At 36.6% G+C, this 18,825-nt stretch overlaps 4 protein-coding genes and 5 non-coding genes across 24 annotated transcripts; 8 read left to right on the forward strand and 1 right to left on the reverse strand.

Annotated features, from left to right (window-relative positions):
* The first annotated feature begins 939 nt into the window (after positions 1-939).
* LOC104716211 (cellulose synthase A catalytic subunit 2 [UDP-forming]) lies at positions 940-6,558 on the forward strand. The gene is made up of 13 exons (XM_010433599.3): positions 940-1,568; positions 2,078-2,464; positions 2,541-2,643; positions 2,736-2,895; positions 2,995-3,261; positions 3,349-3,694; positions 3,788-3,925; positions 4,026-4,151; positions 4,240-4,452; positions 4,548-4,818; positions 4,900-5,096; positions 5,185-5,535; positions 5,621-6,558. The coding sequence occupies exons 1-13, from the start codon at positions 1,488-1,490 to the stop codon at positions 6,203-6,205; spliced, it is 3,225 nt and encodes a 1,074-aa protein (XP_010431901.1). The 5' UTR covers positions 940-1,487; the 3' UTR covers positions 6,206-6,558.
* Positions 6,559-8,400: 1,842 nt separating this feature from the next.
* On the forward strand, positions 8,401-9,228 carry LOC104716212 (uncharacterized). The gene has a single exon (XM_010433600.2). It carries the CDS (start codon positions 8,615-8,617, stop codon positions 9,008-9,010), a length of 396 nt encoding a protein of 131 aa, XP_010431902.1. The 5' UTR covers positions 8,401-8,614; the 3' UTR covers positions 9,011-9,228.
* A 2,012-nt stretch (positions 9,229-11,240) lies between these two features.
* Positions 11,241-15,604, forward strand: LOC104716214 (ribonucleoside-diphosphate reductase large subunit). The gene is given in 18 exon segments (XM_010433602.3): positions 11,241-11,571; positions 11,779-11,840; positions 11,950-12,037; positions 12,137-12,400; positions 12,497-12,737; positions 12,841-12,917; positions 13,005-13,175; positions 13,269-13,361; positions 13,449-13,598; positions 13,684-13,770; positions 13,858-14,022; positions 14,107-14,226; positions 14,319-14,521; positions 14,612-14,761; positions 14,848-14,995; positions 15,105-15,188; positions 15,293-15,347; positions 15,350-15,604. Coding segments are annotated over 18 exon segments (2,421 nt in total). The 5' UTR covers positions 11,241-11,343; the 3' UTR covers positions 15,385-15,604.
* Positions 14,117-17,190, reverse strand: LOC104716213 (putative nucleoredoxin 1). Of its 16 annotated transcripts, none has more exons than XR_015567823.1 (6): positions 16,953-17,190; positions 16,336-16,715; positions 16,091-16,209; positions 15,916-15,988; positions 14,820-15,380; positions 14,117-14,681 (listed from the first exon to the last, which is right to left on the reverse strand). XR_015567823.1 is itself a non-coding variant. In XM_087468053.1 (6 exons), the coding sequence occupies exons 2-3, from the start codon at positions 16,741-16,743 to the stop codon at positions 16,226-16,228; spliced, it is 447 nt and encodes a 148-aa protein (XP_087324179.1). In that variant the 5' UTR covers positions 16,744-16,749; positions 16,953-17,146; the 3' UTR covers positions 14,117-14,681; positions 14,820-15,380; positions 15,916-15,988; positions 16,091-16,225. The 16 variants fall into 16 exon arrangements, 11 of the variants coding, with proteins under 11 accessions (XP_087324179.1, XP_087324182.1, XP_087324184.1 ...); XR_015567822.1 differs by having other exon boundaries at positions 16,091-16,264; positions 16,953-17,126; XM_087468053.1 differs by having other exon boundaries at positions 16,091-16,264; positions 16,336-16,749; positions 16,953-17,146.
* A 684-nt stretch (positions 17,191-17,874) lies between these two features.
* On the forward strand, positions 17,875-17,997 carry LOC147935698 (small nucleolar RNA SNORD14). Its single transcript, XR_015570115.1, has one exon. It is a non-coding gene; the product is annotated as a small nucleolar RNA SNORD14 (small nucleolar RNA).
* A 96-nt stretch (positions 17,998-18,093) lies between these two features.
* LOC147935699 (small nucleolar RNA snoR99) lies at positions 18,094-18,198 on the forward strand. The gene has a single exon (XR_015569827.1). It is a non-coding gene; the product is annotated as a small nucleolar RNA snoR99 (small nucleolar RNA).
* A 32-nt stretch (positions 18,199-18,230) lies between these two features.
* LOC147935700 (small nucleolar RNA SNORD14) lies at positions 18,231-18,353 on the forward strand. Its single transcript, XR_015570002.1, has one exon. It is a non-coding gene; the product is annotated as a small nucleolar RNA SNORD14 (small nucleolar RNA).
* A 54-nt stretch (positions 18,354-18,407) lies between these two features.
* Positions 18,408-18,529, forward strand: LOC147935701 (small nucleolar RNA SNORD14). The gene has a single exon (XR_015570227.1). It is a non-coding gene; the product is annotated as a small nucleolar RNA SNORD14 (small nucleolar RNA).
* Positions 18,530-18,581: 52 nt separating this feature from the next.
* On the forward strand, positions 18,582-18,705 carry LOC147935702 (small nucleolar RNA SNORD14). Its single transcript, XR_015569387.1, has one exon. It is a non-coding gene; the product is annotated as a small nucleolar RNA SNORD14 (small nucleolar RNA).
* The last annotated feature ends 120 nt before the right edge of the window (positions 18,706-18,825 follow it).

Genomic DNA, 18,825 nt, shown 5'->3' on the forward strand with positions numbered 1-18,825 from the left:
TAACCACTAAATTACCTTGTTTGACCAGATTTAGTTTGTTTCTTGATTAAAAAAAAAAACTGTGAATATGGGGTTTAATAAAAAAGGCAACAAAAACTTTTAGGGGATTTCTTAAAATTACAGCGGTGTAAAAAAATTATACGACATATATATATATATATATATCTGGAGTCTGGACCCGATCACGAGGACTCGAATCTAGGGATTTTAAACCGAACCGAAATAACCGAATCGAACCGATATTTTTGGTGTTCGGTTCGGTTTTAGTTATGGCGGTTGAACTGATTGGTACATTTTTTTTTTCAAAAAACTGAAATATTTTGGTTATTTTGGTTCGGTTTTCGGCTAACCGACTTTTTCTTTTTTTTTATAATTTTTTTATTTTTTTTTAAATTTTTTTAGGAAAAAAAACTAATAAAACCGAAATTTACCCTAAAATAACCGAATTTACCATAAAATAACCAAAAAAACCGAAACCAAAAAAACCGAAATATTTGAAATAAAACCGAAAACCCCGAAATTATCTCTAAATAACCGAAAATCCGATTTTTTCATGTTTTTAATCAAATTTCGGTTTTAAAATTTTAAAACCGAATTAACCGAGAAACCGAAATAACCAAACCGAAATATATTTCGGTTCAATTCGGTAAGATTTTCAAAACTCAAAAAAACCGAAAAACCGAAATAACCGAACCAAATTCACCGAAATAACCGAAATCCGAGGCCTACAAGTCCAATCTATTGAATTGGTAACAAAACAAGCCCTCAAAATAATATTGTTCTCCAGAACCTGTAAATATCTCTCAGTTTCGTTCGGTCTAAAAATATCTCTTCTCATCAGTCGAGTCGATGATACCAAAATAACCAAAATATTTTTATTTATTTATTTTTGGTTTGTATTTCTTCTACTTCTTCTTCATCCTTTCACCAACTCTAGAAGAAGGTGGGACTCACACAGTCTCCAGCTCCACCACCACCATAGCCATCGTTGTTTTATCCGGGACCCACTTATTATATATGTGACGTCTATGTGTTTGTTTATAAAACATTTGTTTCAATCTCTTAATTTCATCTGTTTAACTTATAAAGAGAGAGAGAGAGAGAGAGAGGTATTTGATCTCAATTTTGCTGTCCACATTTTATTAACACAACTCTGTCTGTCTGTCTGTCTGGGGGTTGTGTCTGAATCCTCTTCTCTTCTCTTCTATCTCCCACAGTCATCTTTCTCTCAATCTCTTCTTTTCGTTTTATTTATTACTAAATAATTATTACTATAAATATATATATATATATATATACACCAGACCCAATATATATTTATTGTCGATTCGGTTTTCTATTTCGTCTTCCACACTGCATGCTCTGAATCGGTGTGTAATGGAAGAAGCTCAACAGTCTGGATCCATCATCCGGGTCGGGTCCGGTCTAGGTCTCTGAGCAATATTTATATACATAGAGAGAGAATTCGGTTATTGAGAGAAGAAGACATGAATACTGGTGGTCGGCTCATTGCTGGCTCTCACAACCGAAACGAATTCGTTCTCATTAACGCCGATGAGAGTGCCAGAGTAAGAGAATTTTATTATTATTACTTCCCCCTCTTGATTTCTTTCGTTTCACTCCTTAATTGAAATTTATTCACCAAAAAATGTTTTTTTTTTTTCCTTCTCTTGGGATCTAGATTATGAGAATCTTGATGGAATATTTTGTGATCTGAGGTTACTGAAATTAGAAGTTTCTGGGTGGAAGTAATGCCGCAACCCACGTTTTCTGTTATTTTTTTCCTTTTTTCTTCAAGTGTTGTTGCATGATTTATACGTGTCGGCAGAGTTGTCCTGAGTAGCAATAAGTTCATACAAATCATGTTCTTTGGTTTATCTGAGCTGCTCTTTATTGCTCTCACCTGATTCAGATAATTAGTAATTAGTGTCTCAATTATGTAAAGACGACAACTTTCATAAAATTCTGATTCACTATATAAGCTACAAGTGTTCTTTTTTTTAGTCTAGATCATCTTTAGGATTCGATTAAAGACTGATATGTTTTCATTTTGTTCTTGTGAATTTTTGCTATATAGATACGATCAGTACAAGAACTTAGTGGGCAAACATGTCATATCTGTAGAGATGAAATCGAATTAACGGTCAACGGTGAGCTCTTTGTTGCCTGCAACGAATGCGCATTCCCTGTTTGTAGACCTTGTTACGAGTATGAACGTAGAGAAGGCAATCAAGCTTGTCCTCAGTGCAAAACCCGTTACAAAAGGATTAAAGGTAGTCCACGTGTTGACGGAGATGATGATGAAGAAGACGACATTGATGATCTTGAGAATGAGTTTGATCATGGGATGCACCCTGAACACGCCGTTGAAGCCGCCTTATCTTCACGCCTTAACACTGGTCGTGGTGGTTTGGATTCATCTCCACCTGGATCTCAGATTCCTCTTTTGACTTATTGTGATGAGGTGAGGAATCCAAATTGCCTTCTTTTCATTGAAAACGTTATTCTTTTTCTTATAATGTGTATGTTCTTTTTTTCAGGATGCTGATATGTATTCTGATCGACATGCTCTTATTGTGCCTCCTTCAACGGGATATGGGAATCGAGTACATCCTGCACCGTATACAGATTCTTCTGCACCTCGTATGTGTTTGCTTATGACTCCTAACCCTTTTGTTTATATGAATTTGCTCACCTTCTAATAAGTTATGAAATGGTTTTCTTTTCTTTTACAGCACAGGCAAGATCAATGGTTCCTCAGAAAGATATCGCGGAATATGGATATGGAAGTGTTGCTTGGAAGGACCGTATGGAAGTTTGGAAGAAACGGCAAGGCGAAAAACTTCAGGTCATTAAACATGATGACGACGAACTGGATGATCCTGACATTCCTATGTAAGTTCAATGGTTTTGTTAAATATCTCATATAATCTTTTTCTGTTCAATGGTTTTGTTTTCTTATTGTTGTATAAACATTTTTGGTGCTAAAATCAGGATGGATGAAGGAAGACAACCTCTCTCAAGAAAGCTACCTATTCGTTCAAGCAGATTAAATCCTTATAGGATGTTGATTTTGTGCCGGCTCGCAATTCTTGGTCTTTTCTTTCATTATAGAATTCTTCATCCAGTCAATGATGCATATGGATTATGGTTAACATCAGTTATATGTGAAATATGGTTCGCCGTATCTTGGATTCTTGATCAATTCCCCAAATGGTATCCTATAGAACGTGAAACATACCTTGATAGACTCTCTCTCAGGTAACAGAAACTCAAAAAGACTAATTGTCTGCAAATATTCATTTTTTACATGTCCAAAGATTTGTAAACCTCTCTTTCTCTCATTAGGTACGAGAAGGAAGGAAAACCATCAGGACTAGCACCTGTTGATGTTTTTGTTAGTACAGTGGATCCATTGAAAGAGCCACCGTTGATTACAGCAAACACTGTTCTTTCCATCCTAGCTGTTGATTATCCTGTGGATAAGGTTGCTTGTTATGTATCAGACGATGGTGCAGCAATGCTTACATTTGAAGCTCTCTCTGATACAGCTGAGTTTGCTAGAAAATGGGTTCCTTTTTGTAAGAAGTTCAATATCGAGCCACGAGCTCCCGAGTGGTATTTTTCCCAGAAGATGGATTATTTGAAGAACAAAGTTCATCCTGCTTTTGTTAGGGAGCGTCGTGCTATGAAGGTTTTGGTTGCTGCTTTTTCTCTTTTTTTGCGTATATCCAATGATATATATATTATTTTTAAAACCTGATGTATATATTTTTGTTTGTTGCAGAGAGATTATGAGGAATTTAAAGTGAAGATAAATGCATTGGTTGCTACAGCACAGAAAGTGCCTGAGGAAGGTTGGACTATGCAAGATGGAACTCCTTGGCCTGGTAACAACGTCCGAGACCATCCTGGAATGATTCAGGTAATGATATGACTCTGTTCTTATTATGTTTTGGTTTGTTGTAGTTCTCAATATATCTCCAGACATATATGCTTTTTTTAATAGGTTTTGAAAATGGCAGGTGTTCCTGGGACATAGTGGAGTTCGTGATACGGATGGGAATGAGTTACCTCGTCTAGTGTATGTTTCTCGTGAGAAGCGGCCTGGATTTGATCACCACAAAAAAGCTGGAGCTATGAATTCCTTGGTTAGGATAATGTGTTTCTTTTACTTGTCAATCTCTCTGCTTTCCTGAGTATAAGTAAACTAAAAGTCATTTTACTTTTTTCTTGAAGATCCGAGTCTCTGCTGTTCTATCAAACGCTCCTTACCTTCTTAATGTCGATTGTGATCACTACATCAACAACAGCAAAGCAATTAGGGAAGCTATGTGTTTCATGATGGATCCGCAATCCGGAAAGAAAGTTTGTTATGTTCAGTTCCCGCAGAGGTTTGATGGGATTGATAGACATGATCGTTACTCCAACCGCAATGTGGTGTTCTTTGATGTATGTGCCCTTATATGTCTTTTTTGCTCTGTTTCTTTTTTATGTTTTACTGCTCTCCACAATTCTCATTTACTCAATTTTGGCGTGATAAACAGATTAACATGAAAGGTCTTGATGGGATACAAGGACCGATTTATGTCGGTACAGGTTGTGTCTTTAGAAGACAAGCTCTTTATGGTTTTGATGCACCAAAGAAGAAGAAGCCACCAGGCAAAACCTGCAACTGTTGGCCTAAATGGTGTTGTTTGTGTTGTGGGTTGAGAAAGAAGAGTAAAACGAAAGCTAAAGATAAGAAAAACAATGTTAAAGATACTTCAAAGCAGATTCATGCGGTAGAGAACATCGCAGAAGGGGTCATTGTCCCAGGTAAAAGAAGGAGAAAACATAAACATTTCTTGTTTGGTTTCTATCTTGTTCAAATTCTAATTAGCTGTTTTTAATTGTTAGTGTCAAATGTTGAGAAGAGATCTGAAGCAACACAGTTGAAATTGGAGAAGAAGTTTGGACAATCTCCAGTTTTCGTTGCCTCTGCTGTTCTACTAAACGGTGGAGTTCCCCGAAATGCAAGCCCCGCGTGTTTGTTGAGAGAAGCCATTCAAGTTATCAGCTGCGGATATGAAGATAAAACCGAATGGGGAAAAGAGGTAAAGAAAAAAACATTACAAAGTTTTCAAATTGAACTACAGAGGAGGTTCTTCTGGTTTCATTCTTGCTAATAATGATGACACGCAGATCGGGTGGATTTATGGATCGGTTACTGAAGATATCTTGACGGGTTTCAAGATGCATTGCCATGGATGGAGATCTGTGTACTGTATGCCAAAGCGTGCAGCTTTTAAAGGATCTGCTCCCATAAACTTGTCTGATCGTCTTCATCAAGTTCTACGTTGGGCTCTTGGCTCTGTTGAGATTTTCTTGAGCAGACATTGTCCGATATGGTATGGTTATGGTGGTGGGTTAAAATGGTTGGAGAGATTCTCTTACATCAACTCCGTTGTCTATCCTTGGACTTCACTTCCATTGATCGTCTACTGTTCTCTCCCTGCGGTCTGTTTACTCACCGGGAAATTCATCGTCCCCGAGGTACTACTACTATTAGTGATAATGACCTCTGTATTGATCAGTTTGAAGATTGTTTTCTAAAATGTAGTGTGTTTTGCTATGACAGATAAGCAACTACGCAGGTGTTCTCTTCATGCTCATGTTCATATCCATAGCAGTTACTGGAATCCTCGAAATGCAATGGGGACGTGTTGGAATTGACGATTGGTGGAGAAACGAGCAATTTTGGGTGATCGGAGGGGCCTCTTCTCATCTGTTTGCTCTGTTTCAAGGTTTGCTCAAGGTTTTAGCTGGAGTTGACACGAACTTCACGGTCACATCAAAAGCAGCAGACGATGGAGCTTTCTCTGAGCTTTACATCTTCAAGTGGACAACTTTGCTGATTCCTCCGACAACGTTGTTGATCATAAACATCATTGGTGTGATTGTGGGTGTTTCGGATGCAATTAGCAATGGGTATGACTCTTGGGGACCTCTGTTTGGGAGACTGTTCTTTGCACTTTGGGTCATTGTTCATTTATATCCATTCCTCAAGGGGATGCTTGGGAAACAAGATAGAATGCCTACAATAATTGTGGTTTGGTCAATTCTGCTAGCGTCGATATTGACGCTCTTGTGGGTAAGAGTGAACCCGTTTGTGGCTAAAGGTGGACCAGTGTTGGAGATATGTGGGCTGAATTGTGGAAACTAAAGAAGGAAGAGTAAAAGGAGTATTGTGTTGGAGCTTAGGAAGCAGATGTATTGATGGTGAGATGAGGAATGTGTAGTCCTCTTTTGGTGGTTGTTGGATGAATGATGCAAGTGTGTGTTCTTAGATAAAGAAAGATGTGCAGTTTTTTACAAGTTTTAAAACTTTTGTTTTTGGTTTTTGTTCTCCCCTAAATTAATTCTTTGTTATCAGTCTTATACTAAAAATAGAGTTGTTTGTTTTTATTTTTCTTTCTTTTACATGTACTTTTTAGAGTTATTCACTAGCTTTTGTCTAATACAATAAGGATCATATAGATACACTTTGTTAATAATGGATTTTCGTGTCGTTTCACACTTTTTTTTTTTTTTTGCCTTTGTATTTTGTTCATGAAATAGAACTATTGATCATCATCATTTATGGCAGGAATGACGTCCTATTTCTCCCTTATAACTATAATATCGTACTAAATCTACCTAGAACTTTAATCTCATTTGTGTCTCCCCGAGTCAATAGTTTTAAACCTAATTCCACCCGAATCCGATAGTTTTCATCTATTTCTCCAATTTTCTTGTTTAAACGGTTTACGATCCAAAACTGATAAAACCAACATAAACCCGGTCTAAATTAATTTTTAGACCAACCAAATGTTAAAACCGATCCGACCCGTTATCTTCTTCACCCGTTTCCATGGTTGCTAGTTTAATTTCGTATATTCATCATAATGTTTTTTTTCTCGGTATGTTTCCCAGCTTCCTTCTTCTTTACAACAAGATCACCCTCAGTTTCAATCTCCACCTCCTCTGTCGCTTCTGTTTTTTATTCATCACCACCGCTGCCACCACAATCGATCCAATCTCCACTAACTCCCTTCTATTCTCCTTCGCTGACTCCGCCTCAGGTCAACACGCCTCTGCCACCACTATCATCACCTCCGTCTCCTTCTTCTGCTGCACTGCCTGCTCCTTCTCCACCATCTCCACCACTGCCAATTCTATAACCAGATCTTCCTCCGCCTGCGCTAGCTTCTTCTCCACAATTAAGAGATCATAGAAGGAAACGAAATTGAGTCTTGAAAAATATGGTTTAGTGATGTAGGAGATTGATATTGGTCACGTTTAACTATAATTGAAGTTGGTTCAATATGGGTTAAGATGGATTGGTCACCAAGCTGCTTTGGCATAGTTAATATGGGTTAAGATGGATCAATCACGTAAAATCAACGAAACTCCACCAAATAATCATAGTTAATTCTATTTCATTATTTGTATGGATCTGATATATAAAGATCTCTTTTTCTCGAGTATATATGTATGTGATTCCGTATGTGTATCACGGTATAATCAATCAACACATAAATTCTCAACCTCTAATTTTTCAAGTGAATAGAATACTTATCCAAAAGGATTGTTCGAGGTTAGTGATTTTTTGTCGGGTTTGGAAATTTTTTTTAAGGAGGCTGGGGAAGAGGGAAGAACCGGTATAGGTTCTTAATGTTAGGTTTTGATGGGTTTAATTTGAAATCGGGTTGAAATAAGGTTTAGTCCGGTTAGTTAGATTAATTAGTTAGTTAAACAATTATTAAACCAATAGTAAACCACATCAACCCAGATTCATAGGGCAATAGATGATATTTGATATTTTGAGAAGGAAATGACAATAAAACTATTGTTTAGGTAGAAATAGGTCTAAAACTATCGATTTAAGGAAACACAAAAAAAAAGGGTATAGTTACGAGGGGAAATATGACGTTCTTCCTTTATGGCAAAAAAGAACTTGTAACGGTAATGTTATTAAACCAAAATCTATTGAAACTTGAAAGGCTGCAAAGCCACCGAATGTCCCACATCGGATGATGATGGTACGATTAAGATGATAACACGTGGAATGAAGGGGCTGTGTTTATTCCTTATCAATTACCGGAGTGGACCCTACCAAATCGTATAATTGAAGTCAAAGGCATTTATTTCTCTCTCTCTTCAGATAAATAATATGGAAACCTCATCACAGAAGGACATACAAGAGCCGTTGGATCAACTAAAAAGAAAAATCTTAAAGTCGGTCAATAGCTTTGACGGTTTAGGATCAATTCATTATAATACACTTTGTTCCACTGGATGATGATCAGGCTTGGTTTATTTTTCACTTTTAATATTGTTATCTTCTCTGAAAGTTGCAAATCTTTCACAAGACACGTTCTTCTTGCAAACCGACATTGTAGTCTCCTTTTTTTTCTTTAATAGTTTGCCTTATTTCTTCTTTTCTATTACTATATAAAAGACGACAAAACAAAACCATACGAAAAAAAACAAAACACAGAGGATACACGTAAACGTGATCAGAGAGGGGTCAAAAGGGAGACAATATAAATTCGATCGATCGAGGATCCATCCATTTATTCGGGAAAAAAAAATGATCAATCAAATGGATGAGCAGATTGGTTTTTCGGGAGATTCGTCGTCAGAGATTGCGATTTCGGAGACGGAGATGGAGGCGGCGAAGCAGCTCGTGCAGTTGAGCGAAGATGATACGTTGAGCTGTAGCAGCGGCACTGGCTGGAGCGTTTCCGGTTTCGACGCTTGTGAAGGGAAAGCCGAAGGCGGTCATAATACCAAGAGACATGAAGAAGTTGTTGTCAGTTCCAAGGTTAGAGATCATTTGGTCGGAAATGAGCTAAACGACGGCGTACCAGGGAACAAGAGTTTTATGAAGATGATCATGGAGACGAAGACAAGGATAAATAAGAAGCAGAAGTATCGGTCTCTCGCGAGCATCTACAGAGCGACGAAGGAGATGACGCAAGGCTAACTAGTAGATTAGTCGAAGGAAGGGAATGATGGCTAATTACGTTTTAATGACGTTAGTTAAAAGCGTGTTTTGATTACTATATGTCATCGTTTTCTATGGTTTTTGTATGTAAGTATCTGTTAAGCGTTGAACCGGGAGAAGGTGCTAGAAGAAGAATTGTGAAGCTTTTGCAATAATTTGTTAACAGAAACTTGTTTGACAAAATGTTAATTTAATCATTTATGACCTGTTTTAAATTAAAGTAGACGTAAGTGCATTGAAATTACATTAATAGTTCAACAATTTTGTTCAATGTTGATACTATTGTACCAACTTTTTCCTTTCCATATAGAACCAAAATGAATCGCATGATACAAATATTGGAGTTTGCGAAGAGGCAAATGTTTTCTGAAAAAACATATTGAAAGCGTTTACTGCATGTTTAAAATCGCAAACAAAATAGCTCAAGCTTTGATCTTATGTATTTGTCAATTAGAGAGTGTATACTGCCGTGAACTGGTGATATGTTTATGTCGCGCATGTATACAAAACTTTGTATGGAACAACAATTGCCTGATTGAAATGGCATATTAAATAACATCATATAGTGTTCAAGCTTATTATAATATGCTTTTTTATACCTACTTAAGTATCATGTTTAACTCGCACGTATGCAAAATAATCTTGGATGGATTCTCACACCAATTATTATCTAGAAGATTATAATAAATAACAAAGTCACATCTACCTACTACACAACATCATATAAACAGAATATATGATACTGTTCATAAAAATATTAGCCAAGTTTAGTTAGTTCATATAAAAATATAAAAATATCAAGCATATCACTATCACGTATTCGCATATAATTTAATACTAGATTAAGACCCGTGCTAGAGCATGAATTGAAATTCCTTTTATTTATATTGTAATTTTTATATAAAATATAATTTATGTGATTGTTTTTTTTTTTAAATTGGCTAAAACATTATGCAATAAAATCACATTATAAATATGATGGCTTGAAAAAAAACACTTATTTTGTAAGTTTTATATCGTTAATGTTTCTAGATAAGTATCCGTGCTATAACACTGGTTAAATTTATTTCGTAATCTATCTTGTAAACTTGTAACCAATCAATCTATCAATTTCGTAATCTATCTTTGGTTAACGTTGTGTCTATCGATAAAATCTATAGAAAATAAATTTGTAATAATGTGTTTAAAGATCTTTGGAAACAACGTGATATAAGACTATAATCTTCCGAAAATGCAGTTTGGAATATCCATGATTTTATTTGTTACCATTAATATATCAATTATCAATTTGGAATATCCCTAATATTTAGGTGTAACCATTAATATTAATATATGGATTAATCTATAACCTATCTATAACCTATTTGTAATCATTTATTAAAAATATAAAAGCCCTTATTGGTGAAGGCTTTTAAGACTTTCAAATCATTTAAAAGTCTTAAAAGCATTTTATTTGCCAATCACGCTTTAATGACTTTTTTTATTTTTTTAAGTTTCTATAGCCACTTTAATTTTTTCCTTCTTTGTTTCCTTTCTTTTTTTTTAAATCCTCAAAATGGACGCTGTAAAATCAAAAAGTTTAAAAACTTTTTTTTTCTTCCTCCGTCAAAATTAAAAACTCTATATAAATTTATATATATTTTTACACAAATTTGTTTTATAGATTAATTATCAGCATTTTTTTTCTCTTTCTTTTGACATCCACTTCTCTTCACAAATTTATTATTTTTATCATCACCTTTGTATTTATTTACAATTTTGTTATTAATAAAATTACAGTCACAGCTTTTAAAGTTGTTTTTTGTAACAATCAAATTTTAATAGTTAAAGTATCTACAGTCAAAGTATCTGCAGCTAAATTTTTTACGGCCAAATTTTTACGGTCAAAATCTCTACAGCTACAAATAACAGTCGTTACCAATGAGAGCTAAAGTCTACAAAAAAAAAGATGTTGTGTACTTCCCTTTTATCTAAAAGGGATAATCATAGTTAATTTATATGTTTTTTGCTAGCGTCTTAATTAGTGTAAAACGTTAATTTATAATTTGGGCCCATGCGAACATCACGGACGCTTATTCTCTCGCCCATTTGGTTACAGCTGACAAGGCCTTATTTGATGGATCCTTCTTGCGGAAGCTGGCGGGGAAATCTGAAACTTTTGCGCGGGAGAAAAAAAAAGAGAGTCAAATTCGGCCATTGAGAAAATAATAATTCTATTTGAAACTCAAATCAAAATTTCATTTATTTCATCGTCCACCATCAGAGACGCCTAACAAGTGTTCGATAGAATTCCTCATAGAGAAGAAAAAAAAATGTACGTGGTGAAGCGTGACGGCAAGAAGGAAACTGTTCGCTTCGACAAAATCACTGCGCGGCTAAAGAAGCTTAGCTATGGTCTTAGTATCGATCATTGTGACCCTGTCCTCGTCGCTCAGAAAGTCTGTGCTGGTGTCTTCAAAGGCGTTACCACTACTCAACTCGATGAATTAGCCGCTGAGACTGCTGCTTCTATGACCACCAACCATCCCGATTACGCCTCCGTCAGTCTTCTTCCTTTAGTCCCCTTTTTGTACTATCATCACGATTTGATTTGTCGGTGTTTTCTTGATTTGATAGATCGGTTTCGGATTTACATGTGAAATTGCATCTTAGTGATTGACTGAGATTGTTTACTTGATCTGATTCATATTGCGATACTTTGGACATTGGGAAGTAATTTAACGTGGTTCCAATGTTTATAATTCCAGCTTGCTGCTAGGATCGCTGTCTCCAGTCTCCACAAGAACACTAAGAACTCATTTTCTGAAACGTGAGTGTTGTTCGCTTGATCTATATACATAAATCTCTGGACGTATCAGTAACTATTAGTTATTCATATATGTTGTTGTTGACTTTGATGGATTTTGGGAAATCTTCAGGGTTAGAGATATGTACGATCATGTCAATGAGAGATCTGGACTCAAGGCTCCTCTAATTGCTGATGATGTATTCGAGATCATTATGAAGGTAAAATTGTTTGTGTTGTTATAACCCCTCAATCTGATTATTGAAATTGTGCTTTGGATACCTTTATTCTTATATTGTTGAATTGTGTTGTTTCCTCAGCATGCTACTCGTTTGGACAGTGAAATCAATTATGATCGCGATTTTGAATACGATTACTTTGGATTTAAAACGCTTGAGAAATCATACCTCTTGAAAGTGCAAGGCAAAGTGGTTGAAAGGCCTCAACACATGCTGATGAGGGTTTCTGTTGGTATATACAAGGAAGATATTGATTCTGCTATCACTACTTACCATTTAATGTCTCAGCGATGGTTCACCCATGCAACTCCTACTCTCTTCAATTCAGGAACACCAAGGGCTCAAGTAATGTTTCTACAGTGATTTTTTTTTTAAAACAGAGTCATACGTGATTCTGCAATGGTTTTACTAATGTGCTGTTGAAAATGTTTGAATATGCAGTTAAGTAGCTGCTTTCTGGTTTGCATGAAGGATGATAGCATCGAAGGAATATATGACACGTTGAAAGAGTGTGCTGTTATAAGCAAATTAGCAGGGGGTATTGGTGTATCAGTTCACAACATCCGTGCAACTGGAAGTTACATTCGTGGCACAAATGGAGCATCTAATGGTATTGTTCCAATGCTGCGGGTTTTCAATGATACTGCTCGTTATGTTGACCAAGGAGGAGGCAAGAGGAAAGGTATACATTTCAGGATACTTTGCTACTATTTTCATGATTGTTTGTGAAGTAATTGTAGTTTAGATTTTCTTATGTATATATTTTTTTTTTGCAATTGGTGAAGGAGCCTTTGCCATATACCTGGAGCCTTGGCATGCTGATATTTTTGAATTTCTTGAACTCCGTAAGAATCATGGAAAGGTACAGTTGCACCAAGAAAATATTACTCATCTTGCCCTATAATTTAATTCATGGAGATAGCTTACAAAAGACTTTTTTCCATTTCAGGAGGAAAACAGGGCCAGAGACTTGTTTTACGGTCTTTGGATACCAGATCTTTTCATGGAGAGGGTCCATACTGATGGACAGTGGTCACTGTTTTGTCCTAATGAGGCTCCAGGTTTGGCAGATTGTTGGGGTGCAGAATTTGAGAAGTTGTACACTCAGTATGAGAATGAGGTGAATGATTCATATTTTTGGATTTACTGCTTCCTTTCGAATTCCTGTTATATAAATACCAGTTATGTGATGCATCTCTGTTTGTATCTTTAGGGTAAGGCCAAGAAGGTTGTCCAGGCACAGCAGCTTTGGTATGAAATTTTAACGTCCCAAGTAGAAACAGGGACACCATACATGCTTTTCAAGGTAAGAAACAGTGTCAGTTTTTTCGTCACTGTGTATAAACATGTTTTCAGTGGTTCCCACTTTTTGATTTTTGAATCTCTTCTGTAGGATTCATGTAACAGGAAAAGCAATCAACAAAATCTGGGTACCATAAAGTCTTCCAATTTATGCACCGAAATCATTGAATACACAAGTCCAACTGAAACAGCTGTGTGTAATCTTGCATCTATTGCCTTACCACGGTTTGTAAGGGAGAAGGTGAGTAGCAAAAAGTGTTCTCTGATTTTATTCTTGTTTGGTCATTTAGTGCATAACTCTTGACATTTCTTACATCTCACATTAGGATACCCCCTTGGACTCACATCCGTCTAAGATTGTAGGCAGTTTGGGCTCAAAGAGTCGTTACTTTGATTTTGACAAGTTAGCAGAGGTCAGTACTTTACTATCTGGGTCATTTTGTTAACTTTGAATGTCTGTGCAATTTGATTGACTTTCTCTTCTTAATTGTTTTCGTCAGGTGACTGCCACTGTTACTGTTAATCTCAACAAGATTATAGATGTGAATCATTATCCTCTGGAGACTGCAAAAACCTCAAACATGCGACATAGGCCTATTGGTATAGGTGTACAAGGTCTTGCAGATGCATTTATCCTTCTTGGAATGCCATTTGATTCCCCTGAGGTGAACTTACTTAACATAAGTTAATCAACTTTTCAAAGTAGTTTTGATATCTTTTCTGAATAAGTTCTTTGGAATGTATCCCAGGCTCAACAACTGAACAAAGACATTTTTGAAACCATATACTACCATGCACTCAAGTCATCTTCAGAGATTGCTACTAAGGAAGGTACATATGAAACTTACCAAGGAAGTCCTGTGAGTAAGGTATGCATCACAACAAGCAAGTCTTTCGATATTTGTACAACATTGTCATAAATTCTTGTTCCTAATTACTTGGCTGGTGTATATACTATCAGGGAATTCTTCAACCTGACATGTGGAATGTAATTCCTTCGGATCGCTGGGACTGGGCTGCTCTCAGGGATATGATTTCAAAGAATGGAATCAGAAATTCTCTTCTAGTGGCACCAATGCCAACTGCTTCAACCAGCCAGATTCTTGGGAACAATGAATGTTTTGAACCTTATACCTCAAACATTTATAGTCGTAGAGTCTTGAGGTATGTTCTTCAAGTAAATAAAAACTAGCTCCACAAAGTTATGTTTCTTGTATTCTTCCATAGGCTTAATCATTGGTCTTGTGTTCTCAGTGGCGAGTTCGTAGTAGTGAACAAGCATCTTCTTCATGACTTGACGGATATGGGATTATGGTCTCCTACACTGAAAAACAAGATAATACATGAGAATGGTTCCATCATAAATGTCCCGGAGATACCTGATGACTTGAAAGCAATTTACAGGTATATAACTTCCTTGTTCTTTTAAGCCCTCATTAATCGTGTGTTCATAAACTTTAACCTGTGTGCCATCTTGCAAAATGACTCAGGACTGTCTGGGAGATTAAGCAGAGAACAGTGGTCGACATGGCTGTAGATCGTGGATGCTTTATAGATCAAAGCCAAAGTTTGAATATACACATGGAGAAACCCAACTTTGCAAAACTCACTTCCTTGCACTTTTACGCTTGGAAAAAGGTAACAACTTATCTGAAACTCTCAAAATGGTCAGAATGTGTATATTGATTTATTCATGAGACTCCCTTCTTAATATTTCGGATTTGTTATTATTGTTGTAATATTAAAGGGTTTGAAAACGGGAATGTATTACCTGCGATCGCGTGCTGCAGCGGATGCGATCAAATTCACAGTAGACACAACAATGCTAAAGGTAAAAACAACACATTTGTGTCACAGTGTGATTTGGTTGTTACTTAATAATTAGAGAGCGAAATTGACATTTGCCTCTGTGTGAATTCTGTCCGCTTTATGCAGGAGAAGCTTAATGTGGCTGAAGACGAAGAAGCAACAGAAGAAGACAACGAGACGAAGATGGCACAGATGGTTTGCTCTTTGACCAACCCTGAGGAGTGCATCTCTTGTGGAAGTTAAAACAACACAAACAATTGAAAGAGCTAACGAAAAAAATTAAAATGTTGACGTATTAATGTAGTAGGCTTTTAAGACTGTCTTGTTATGGGGGGTGTGTAGACTGTAGTAAGTTAAGAGCATCATTAGTGGAGAAACCCTCCTAAGTTACTCACATATTAATTAATCATATAATTAATTATAAAATAATTAAAGCAACTTTAAGAGAATTTTAGCAAAATCAACCCTCCACTAGAGAACCTAAAGAAGGTTTCTCTTAATGAAAAATTGTTTTGTGTAATGGAAATGGGTTTGAAAATTTAACTAGAAGAAATGATGATAAGAATAATCGGATGGTAACAGAAAAGAAATGAGAAGAATCGGATGAACAAGCAAATGAAGTTCTACACGAGATTGATCAATATATAGACTTTGGGGAGCAAATGAAGTTCTACACAACATTGATCAATGAAGTTCTACACAAACATAAACATAACAAGCAAAGTGAAGAAAGCTTTCTGTCCACAAACCTCACTCCTTGGAGTTAGCTTTGTTACAGAATCAGCAATTGGTATATCATCAAGTACAGCACCAAAGTTCCTCCTGCGTATAAAAAAGATCACATCTACGTTACAAGTCAGTCAACAAAATCGGCAAGTGAAAATATCAAAATCACAGCTTTAAAAAATAGGATAAATCAAGCACCTTAAATAGTCACCGTCAAGGCCTGCAACGATCACAGTTTTGCCATCATCATCAGCGACTTTGCAACAAAACTCATAAAGATCTCCAAAGAACTGAGCCTCATCAAGTTGCTTTTCTCACTGTGGATTCGCAAACTTATGATAAGCATATAAATCCTGAGGAACTAGCGGTATCCTAAAGAAACAGAACGCTACTGAGTCGTCAATAAACCATGAGTGCAGACAATTCACTGAGACAAGACTCACAGATGACAATGTCTGCTCTCTCCGAGCCCTGTCTTCTTCCTCTTTGATCTCCTTCATCTTCTCAGGTGTGAAAGGATAAGCACCAGCTCCATAGCTTCGTATGACACCAACCCCATTATTATTCACAAGTTTACCATGATCATCAACTATCATTAGGTTAGGGATACCCGTAACCTTAAACAACCCATCCAAACGTTCATGTGTTTCTGAATCAGCAAATGGAACAGTGAGCCATGGCATCTTACTGAAATAATCACCAAAGGACTCTTCATCTTCATCGCCAGACACAAAAACAACCTCGAAACCAACTTTTGGAGCGAGCTCGTTGTAGACTTCAACCAGCTGAGGAGTAAACCGCTGACATGGTCCGCACCACGCAGCTGAAAATACAATCCAATCTTCTTCCATATTAAGCTATCAATTTTAACATGAACATCATAAGAATTCATATAACTAACCAACCAGTCAAACTCTACCCTAATCGGTTCTGCAAAAGAACAATCACAAGGGGAGAATCGAGAAACAAGCACATAGAAGTTGAGATCGACGGCGATAAAATTCAAAAATCAGGTCAACTACATAAAGAGAGAGAGAGAGAAGCGAGAAGCTATTTTAACCTGTTCGCCGTCGTTACGAACAAGGAAATCCCTCGCCGGAGAAGAGAGAAGTGAGAGAAGATCCTGAGCATCTCCGCCGTTGATTTTTTTTTGTGGTTTCGGCCATGGCGTTGTCCCACCAATCCTCCGCCGTTTTTCGATGGAGAAGAATCGCCTTTTTTATCTCTCATGAACGAGAGAGAAGAGAGATGGTCGGGAAAGAATTAAAAAAAATGGTGAAAAAAAAAAAACTGAGTCCACCAATAGGCAAACGCCACGTCGCGTTGCTCAAGGGGTTGCTCCAATTGCTTCCCACAGTATCGATACTCTGCTTGTTGGACTCAGAAATGGGTTTTTTATTAAATTTTGGGCCCCAATTGTAAGAGTAACCCAATAAGTACTCCCCGGTAAATATGGTCTAACAAATCTCTTTCTTTTCGACTAAAGAGGTTGAGGATCGTTTGAGAGTTGTGTAACAAAGAAGTTAGTTGCTGAAGGTAATTAAGAACTTGTTTAAAGCCCGTTTTGATAATACCCAAAATAAATACACCAAATCTGCTTGGACCAAAATTTAAAACAATAAAAAGCCCAGTATACTAGTAGTAGTATACATCTAGATTGTTCTATTACGGCGCTCCGAGCAAAATTAAAAATAGAAAACAAGGAAAAAGGAAATAAAATCGATAGATCTCAACCGTTGATCGTGTAAGGAAGAACAAAACCCTAATCATCGGACGCCTCTTCTCTCTCACTATATATAAGACCTCATCCTCTCATACCTCTCAAAATAAACCCAAAACCTTGAATTGGGCAGTCCCCTAGTATCATCTCTTCGATTTAGTTCTCTGATAGGTTTTGTAATCGTCGTATTAGATCTTAAGATGTAGTTCTCTGATAGGTTTCGTTTAGAGTTTTGCTGTTTACTTATTATGTTGATTGGTTTGGTTGATGATGATAAATCCAAAGGCTTGTTTCTCTAAACATTCGCAGTGGCCGCCTAAAACTTTCGCCTTTCGCCAGGCTTGAGAGTTTATGATGTTTTATCCTTCCTTGGATGTCTGAAACTTCTGTAATCCATTGTCTTTATTTTTCTACTATGATGGTTTTAGATTAGGGACTGAGTTGTTTTAAATGTCTCATTAGCAGAATTTGATTTCTCTTAGTGCTTAATAGGATTGAACAAAAGTCCCTTATATCTTAATCCATCTGTCACTTTGTCAGCAGTCTTAATTTGGTTTCTTGCTGATCATTATAAGATGGGAAACATAACTCTATTTTAGCTCTAATTGTGTTGTTTTTGGTCGATGATGATAAATGTTAAGGCTTGTTTCTCAAAACATTCGCAGTGGCTGCCTAAAGCTTTCGCCTTTCGCCAGGCTTGAGAGCTTATGATGTTTTATCCTTCCTTGGATGTCTGAGACCACTTTTTAAATTCTTGTTTTAATTACTGAGTTTGGGTTTTGTTTTGTCTTATGTGGTTGATGAGGATAATATGAAGGCTTGTTTCTCAAAACATTCGCAGTGGCCGCCTAAAACTTTCGCCTTTCGCCAGGCTTGAGAGCTAATGCAGCTTTATCCTTCCTTGGATGTCTGAAACCTTTCAATGTTTTTCAAAGTTTTTGTTTTGTTTTTTTTTGTCTTGAAGAGAAAGATCAATGATGATAAATGTTAAGGCTTGTTTGTCAAAACATTCGCAGTGGCCGCCTAAAGTTTTCGCCTTTTGCCGGGCTTGAGAGCTAATGCAGCTCATATCCTTCCTTGGATGTCTGAAATCTTTAATTCATTCTATTGAGTAATTTGTCTGATTCGATTTGCTGTTCTTGTATATTATCTTTTTTCTCCTTTTCTCTGTCTATTTTGCAGGTGATTTCTTGGGCAATGGTGATATAGCTTC

This window comes from Camelina sativa, chromosome 10 (genome assembly GCF_030686135.1).
Source record: "Camelina sativa cultivar CO46 ecotype springtype chromosome 10, ASM3068613v1".
Taxonomy (NCBI): Eukaryota; Viridiplantae; Streptophyta; class Magnoliopsida; order Brassicales; family Brassicaceae; genus Camelina; species Camelina sativa.

Coding starts and splice junctions, on each gene's coding strand:
- LOC104716211 (XM_010433599.3), top strand. CDS start 1,488: ATGAATACTGGTGGTCGGCTCATTGCTGGCTCTCACAACCGAAACGAA. Junction 4,453..4,547: donor GCAATGTGGTGTTCTTTGAT/GTATGTGCCCTT, acceptor CGTGATAAACAG/ATTAACATGAAAGGTCTTGA. Junction 5,536..5,620: donor GGAAATTCATCGTCCCCGAG/GTACTACTACTA, acceptor TTGCTATGACAG/ATAAGCAACTACGCAGGTGT.
- LOC104716213 (XM_087468049.1), bottom strand. CDS start 16,743: ATGGAAGAAGATTGGATTGTATTTTCAGCTGCGTGGTGCGGACCATGT.
- LOC104716212 (XM_010433600.2), top strand. CDS start 8,615: ATGATCAATCAAATGGATGAGCAGATTGGTTTTTCGGGAGATTCGTCG.